Source organism: Muntiacus reevesi, chromosome 13 (genome assembly GCF_963930625.1).
Source record: "Muntiacus reevesi chromosome 13, mMunRee1.1, whole genome shotgun sequence".
Classification (NCBI taxonomy): Eukaryota; Metazoa; Chordata; class Mammalia; order Artiodactyla; family Cervidae; genus Muntiacus; species Muntiacus reevesi.
The window spans coordinates 445302-452500 of NC_089261.1; the positions used below are offsets into that span (position 1 = coordinate 445302).

Genomic DNA, 7199 nt, shown 5'->3' on the forward strand with positions numbered 1-7199 from the left:
TCGGCCTAGTTTCAGAGCGGAAGTGTGGCCTACTTCCGCCCGCGTCTTCGGCGGCCTCAGCAGAGGCTGGGAGTTCCGCCTGCATGCTGGGTAGTGTAGGCAGTAAGAGGCGTGGGGGCTTCCCCCCCCAATTAGTCAAGAAGGGACACTGTCAAACTAATTTGAAATAACCGCGGAAAGTGCTCTAGGGTGAATACGTTAGATAGGTGTATCTGAACGCTCGCGCCGAAGGGGGTTTTTGATCCTCGCGCTTCAGCCGCTCTTGCTTTCGCAGCGTTCCGAAGCTCGCGCCTCTCCCGGAAGTGCTTTTTCGTCAGTTCCGGTGAGTCCCAGGCTTCCGGGGCAAAGCGGCTGAGGCGGCTGTGGTGGCCGCTGTGAGGGGGCGTCGGCGGCTCCCACCGGCAACGTTTTCCGTCAGAGAGCTCTTGCGAGGCGAGGCGGAGGCGTCCACTATGGTGAGTGGCCGGGCGGACAGGGCCGGCCGGGGCGGGCGGACGTGGAGGCCGCAGAGGTGCCGAGTCACCTGGCGTGAGTCCGCCGGCGTCTGGGACTGAGCGCAGTCTCGCGGGTGTAGACCCGTGTCGGCTTCCAGCGGACAAGCGCTGGATCGATTTGGGGGCTGTCGGCGTGAGAGGAGAGCGCTCAGGCCTGCCGCCCCAGCGCCCGGGACCGCGCGGCTCCGAGCATTGCGCCCGGAGCGGGCGTCGTGGTCGTAGCGTCGGCTCGGGAACGCAGGGTTTAGGGAGGCGCGCTGTGTCGGCCACAGACGCTAGGCCTTTAGTACTGGAAGCTGGTCTCCCTGCTGAGCTGTGTCAGCACCGTGCCGGCCGTTTTACCGCCTCCGAGTGTGTCAGTGTTGGGATCCCTCCTCCCAACCCCGAAACACTGCCGGGCGCTGCGCAGTGTGCCTGTCGTGGAGGGCAGCGGGGCGGGGGCAGGTTGGTGTCCATGCTCAGGGCTTGGTGTCCATTCCCTGTTTCGTGCTGGGAAGAGAACGCAGGGCTTCGATGGAGAGGGTGGTGAGGAGGCCCCCCGTCCACTCCCTCCGTTCATCCCAAACGCTGTGTGTTTGCTAGGCTTCTGGCTCAGATTTTGTCCAGTGGAGAGTCTTGCCTAGAAGAAGGAGAGACACGGTTTAGAAAACTCCCTTGCGGCTCTGCAGGGAGTGGAGAACTGTCAGTTTTAAGCAGGAGTTGCGTTTGCTGTCTGTGGAAGACAGCCAGCCCAGCTTGCTCGTTCTGGAATTGCTAGTAAACTATGTTATCAGTACCGGACTTTGCTTTTTAACAGTGTGTGCTTAGAAGACATGCCAAGACATGCAGTCTTGTTAAGGTTTTTATTTAACTTGTAAACAACCATATGTCATAAATTTAGCACTTTCGCCATCTTTAAGTGTACAACTTGTTGGTGTAAAGTATATTCATGTTGTGTAGTGGATGCCCAGAACTTTTGGTCTTGAAAAGTTGAAAGTCTGTCCCTGTGAAACACTTGCCTCTCCTGCCAGCCCCTGGCAGCCACCTTTCTTCTTGTGTCTGAACTCGATTGCCTTAAGTATCTCCTACAAAGGGAATCCTACAGTGTTTGTCCTTCCCCGTCTGGCTTATTTGAGCACAATGTCCTCAGAGTTCATTATCATTGTCACACGTGTTGGAATTTCCTCCCTTTTGGGGGCTAAACAATGTTCCATTGTGAGAATGGATCACGTCTTCTTTATTTATTGGTGTGTTGGTGGGTACTGGGATAGCTTCCAGCCCTTGGCTATTGTGAAGAGCGCTGCTGTGAATATGAAAGTACATCTGTGTTTTCAGACCCTAGTTCCAGTTCCTTTCAGTAGATATCCTGTTGTGCAGTTTCATATTCTTCCTCTCCGGCACCTCACAGTAGTCGCAGTACTCTGAGAACACCCTGGGTTGCTGGGCAGCATGTGTTCTGAACCTCCCTGTAACCTGCACTTTGAGAGCTGGGATCTTATGTTTGTGGTGGCACTGCGTCTAGGCTCCACTTGTGTATGGGAGGGAGCAGTGTGGTGTGATGGAGCGCCCCGTGATAGGGGTGTGAGCCCTGGGCCTGGGTGGAGCAGAGGAGGTCCAGAGAAGGGTTAGGGTGGTTCTGGAAGCCAGGGGAAGGGGGCAGAAGCCTGGCTTCTGGTCTCTGCAGAGAGAGCTTTCCTGTCGTCCTCTTAAAACAGCGTTCCCGGAGCTCTCGGTTCCTCTCCCTCTCTTGTGCTGAGAGCACTGCTGCCCAGACGGTTTCCTGCGCTTGTCTCCCTTGTCGTGAACATCAGCTCTTCCAGGGCAGAGGTTGGAGCGGTTTGGTTAGTGGTGTTTCCCTGGTGTTTGGAGACCAGAGCCCAGCAGATGGTGGCACTCCTAAACACAGGATGAGAGGAAACTGGTTGGGGGCAGGGACATGGCCATCACAAGATCCTGGGACCTGCTGGTGGGGGACTCGGGGGCTGAAGAAGTGAAGGACAGGCTTGCTGGGGGCACCCTTTGAGAACAGCGGGGAAGAGCTGGGCGGAAGGCCAGGGCACAGCAGCTGGTGGAAGCTGCTGGGCGGTGCACCAGACCCCTGGGCGGTGGCGACTGGGCAGTCTTGCTCTGACCACCTCTGGCTGCAGACGGGAGGGCCAGGCTTGTGTTCTGTTCTAACTGCAGCGTCTCCTTCCTCCCTCTAGTTCTCCTTCAACATGTTTGACCACCCGATTCCCCGGGTCTTCCAGAACCGCTTCTCCACGCAGTACCGCTGCTTCTCCGTGTCCATGCTTGCGGGGCCTAATGACAGGTCAGATGTGGAGAAAGGAGGGAAGAGTATGTGCTGTTTTATTTTGAATCGTAACCCTTCCTGCCCCAGCCTGCAGGGCCCTAGTCCTCAGCAGCCCTCATCTGCATGTGAACAGGAACTGGTCACTGTCATGGTGTCACTGCCCCGGACGGCTAAGAGGTGGGGTGAGGGTCCTGTTGTGATCACATTTGCGGCTGAGGGCCTTGTGGTTCTGTCAGATAACTTCCAGCCGGCCTGCTTTGTTGTGACAGAGCAATATGAAATTCTGCCTGCCCCACTAGTCTCCTTGAGTACTTCGTGTAGACATAACAGAAAGCGTACTCTGGGTTTTGTTCTGTTCTGTTAGTTTTCCTTCTCTTAACATGTGTTAAACATTCTTTCCACAGTAATTATGCCGCCCTCAGCCCTCGACCAACTCAGTAAGTACTTCCTACCTGACTTGAGAACAGAGGTGATGTGAATGTGGGCACTGGGACCACACGCAAGCCCCTTAGTACCTGGGTAGAGGCACCCTTCGGCAAGGCTGGTTGGGAATCGTCCCTGGAGGGTGCTCGCTGGACTGGGAGGCTGGTGCCTATGGGTGCTCCTCTGACAGCCCCCCCCCCCCAACCAGGTCCCATCGAAACTAAAGGGGGGGGGTGTGAGCGCCAGGGCCGTTCATGTTGCTGGGGTAGCTGATGCCCTTGGCTGGAGGCACAGGATTTTCCCCTCGAGGACGGTGGTGGCCCCGCGAGGAAGCTGCGAGCAGGCCTCTCGTCTCCCCGCGCCTCTTGTCTCAGTTCCAGCCACAGTTCTGAGCCCTCCACCCCAGGAGCTGCTCCCCACCCCCGCCTGCCTCTTAGCAGGGACAAGAAAGGCCACACTGTTCTCCCTCCCTCGACCCCTCCTCCAACGAGCACCACTCAGAGACCTTACAGCCCAGCCCCACTCTGGACCTGGGGAGACCCCGGCCACAGACACTGAGCCCCTTGGGGCGGTGTCCTCACTCTGCCGGGTGCGCACTGGGCGGGTCAGCGGCTTGGACTTGGCACCTGGCCTGACCCGACTCCAGCCTAGCGGCCCTCTGGGTTGGTGTCCGCACCTGTGAACGGGACACACGGAGTCGTCTGGGGGCTGCCCGGGGGCAGCAGTGCTTTCTGGGCGGGACCTGTCCGTGGAAACAGCCAGGGCCCCGTGGCACCAGGCAGGGGCAGGGGCTGGCCCTCAGGCAGCGCTGGCTGCAGCCGTTGTACCCGCGGAGGGGGGCCTGGAGTTCTGCTCAGCTCAGCCGGGTTGGGGGGTGAGTAGACCCGGGGCATGGCCCTTAGACCCAGTTATCACAGAGGAGGGGCCGGCCCGGAGCCTGGCTCGTGCGTAGAGCTGACCCGGGACTGAGACCAGGCGTGTTGGCAAACAGACAAGAGAGGAGGCTCGGGTCGATGGGACAGAGGCTAGACAGACCTCGTCAGTCATAGAGGAACTGTCCAGGTGAAATCCCTGGGTAGAGGAGGTGAGGGGGTGCAACAGGCTCGGGTGCCCCGAGGTGCTCCTCAAAATCACAATATGTAGTTTGAAAATTATTGGACTGAGAAACACGGTCTTTTCCAATGGCGAGAATCTCAGACCCGAGGTTGGATTCCTGATGAGTCCGTTCACTCTGACCCACCTCAGCCCGCTGCACAGCTCTGCAGCCTGGGACATGCTGGTGACAAGGGCCCAGTGCCTGAGGTACCTTGTTCCTGCTGCCAGCCCTTCTGCTTCCCAGTCCCTGGGCGCCCAGCCTCACACCCCCCAGCAGCCTCCCTGACACGAGCATCTGGGCACTCTTGGAGATGTGCTTTTGGACCCTCTGAATTTTCCCAGCACCTGGTTGATACGCAAACTGTGCATAAGTGTGCAAACGTGTCACTTTCTAGAGCTGGGATTTCAGACAAGCACGAGTGTAAGTGGTGCTGCGTTCCTATCTCAGCAAATGTCCTGAGGTCTAGCTGGAGTGCAGGGTCTGCTGAGTGGGCAGACACGCGGGGCTCAGCCCCACGAGGGTCCTAGCACCTGCCGGGGGTGGGGGCTTCCCCAGGGAGGGTCTAGGGACAGGGTTTCTCTTCCTGGAAGAAGCTGAGCCTCATCCCTTGCTCTTTTCAGGCCGACTTAACATCACCTACCCCATGCTGTTCAAACTGACCAACAAGAATTCGGACCGAGTGACACACTGCGGGGTGCTTGAGTTCGTGGCTGACGAAGGCATCTGCTACCTCCCGCACTGGGTGAGCAGCCGGCCTGTGCAGCCCTGCTCCAGGGCGGCTGTCACGTACGGCCGTGGATGCTGTGCACCAGGGCCCCGCGTGGAAACCACAGCCGTGCTGTTAAACTACCATTTCCTGGGTCAGGTTTTTTTAAGTGATGGAGCAGGAGTATTTTTCAAATGATCTGAATACAGAGTTTTAGATTTTTATCTCTTTTCTTCTCCCTACTGTGTGTCTGTGTGTGTGTGTGCCTGTACCTGAGTCTCCAGAGCACTCAGCCCTGTTGCCGTGGGGACGAAGCCTCTTTGCGCTCAGGCTGGCCCAGTGCATCCCCAGGCCGGCAGAGCCACACTGGCACTGCAGGGCAGGCCCATGGCAGCCAGGAGTGCTGGTGGTAGGGGGGCTGGGCTGCAGCACCCCTAGTGTGAGGGCCCCATGGCTGCCCCGTCTGTCCCTTGACCTTCAGCATTGTCTTCTGTGACTGCCAGCTGCTCTCAGTGTTGTAGGTACTTTGAAGATGCCCAAGGGCCCTCGAATTTACAAGGTCTTATGTGAAAATGCAGTGTCCCAGACAGTGTAGAAAGGGTGGCCTGGGGCCTTGGGGGTTGGTGAAGTGGGCGGCGGTCCCTGTGGGAAGGCTTTGGCCTGGGGAGGCCTGGAGCTGGCAGCCGGGGCCTCGCCTGCCGACCTTCCAGCAATTGGCTGCCCCAGGTGTTCCCGCTGTGTCCCCCCGCCCCGGCCGCACCCCTACTCTGTCCCATCTGCTCCCCTCCAGATGATGCAGAACCTGCTGCTGGAGGAGGGCGGCCTGGTTCAGGTGGAGAGCGTCAACCTGCAGGTGGCCACGTACTCCAAGTTCCAGCCACAGAGCCCCGACTTCCTGGACATCACCAACCCCAAGGCCGTGTATCCTTCTGAAGACGGACAGGGTCTTTGCGGGCAGAGCTGTGCAGGCGGCGGGTGACAGCCGGTCTCTGTGGGGTGTGCCTGCTGCGGGGCCGCACAGCAGTCGTGATCAACACTGACGTGGGAGCGCTGGCGTTGGGCCGGTGCGTCCGCATGGCTTGGGGGCCTGGATGAGCGTGCTGGGGGCTCTGCGGGCCCCGCCCGAGGGCAGGTGTGCCTTCCTCCAGGGACCCTGCATAAAGCCCAGTGGCGCGTCTGGAGCCGTGCATTGCGTTTGACCTTGTCTTTAATACAGATCAGTAGATTGCTAAGGATGGAGCATGCTGTGTGTTTGGGCATTATTCTCTTGTCTGGGCACTCGAGGTGACTCAGTTTCAAGAAGTATTTAGTAATTTTTTTTTTTTTTTTGGTATTTTTTAAAGAAAGGACTTATAGGCCAATTTTTCTTTAAAAATTGTTGCTATTAAATGTTTTTAGTCTAAAACAAACGGCAAAATACAAGTTACCGCACAAAAGGTAGAAACACCAGAAGTATAAATGAAAACATTTTCACTCTCAAGGGAACTTTACCTGTGTTCATTCAATCTTTTTTCCCATAGGATTTTTTAAATCTTCTCGTTGAAATGTAATTTACATGCAGTGGAGTACACACTTCAGCAAGCTTGGCTAATGCGTCTCCCTAGAAGGGTGGTTGTGCCCCCTTCTTCCTGTCTTCAGCTGACCCCTGGCCCCAGAAGCCTAACTGCCTCCCACTTCAGAGACCTGCCTTGCTCAGGGTTTGGGGGTCTCACTGCTCCATGGCTGGTTCTTTCCCTCAGTGGAGAGTGAGGGTCACCCCGTTACCACATGTTAGAGGTGCTTCTTTAATGTTACTGAATCATCGCTCCAACTAGACACATGACTGTTCAGTACACAGGGTGACCTGATGCTGTGAACCCCTTGTGGGCACTTGTTTCAGATGTGAGGACTCCATCTTGCTCTGTTGACCTTGACCGTGTGTGTCTACAGATTAGAAAACGCATTGAGAAACTTCGCCTGTCTGACCACTGGGGATGTGATTGCCATCAACTACAACGAGAAGGTGAGTGTCTCAGCCCCATGTGTGCCAGGGCCTTGAGGCTGTGAGCAGGAGCCCCTGTTTCTCACAGTGTGGGAGCAGACACCAGTCACACACACACACACCCCCACACAGACACTCTTCAGGGTCGGACGCCACTTGCTGTCTGACAGTTTCCCTCTGTGAGACATGCAGTCCTAAGAGTTGTTACTGTTCACCTTTACGGATTT

The 7199-nt window shown here is 57.0% G+C and overlaps 1 protein-coding gene across 1 annotated transcript in view; it reads left to right on the plus strand.

The window, feature by feature from the left end:
- The first annotated feature begins 94 nt into the window (after nucleotides 1-94).
- Nucleotides 95-7199, plus strand: part of UFD1 (ubiquitin recognition factor in ER associated degradation 1) — a 15671-nt gene continuing 8566 nt past the window's right edge. The window contains exons 1-6 of the mRNA XM_065904448.1: nucleotides 95-455; nucleotides 2678-2810; nucleotides 3171-3203; nucleotides 4906-5027; nucleotides 5782-5912; nucleotides 6921-6993. Coding sequence (XP_065760520.1) covers nucleotides 453-455; nucleotides 2678-2810; nucleotides 3171-3203; nucleotides 4906-5027; nucleotides 5782-5912; nucleotides 6921-6993 — 495 coding nt within the window. The 5' untranslated portion in view covers nucleotides 95-452. The remainder of the gene's footprint in view (nucleotides 456-2677; nucleotides 2811-3170; nucleotides 3204-4905; nucleotides 5028-5781; nucleotides 5913-6920; nucleotides 6994-7199) is intronic.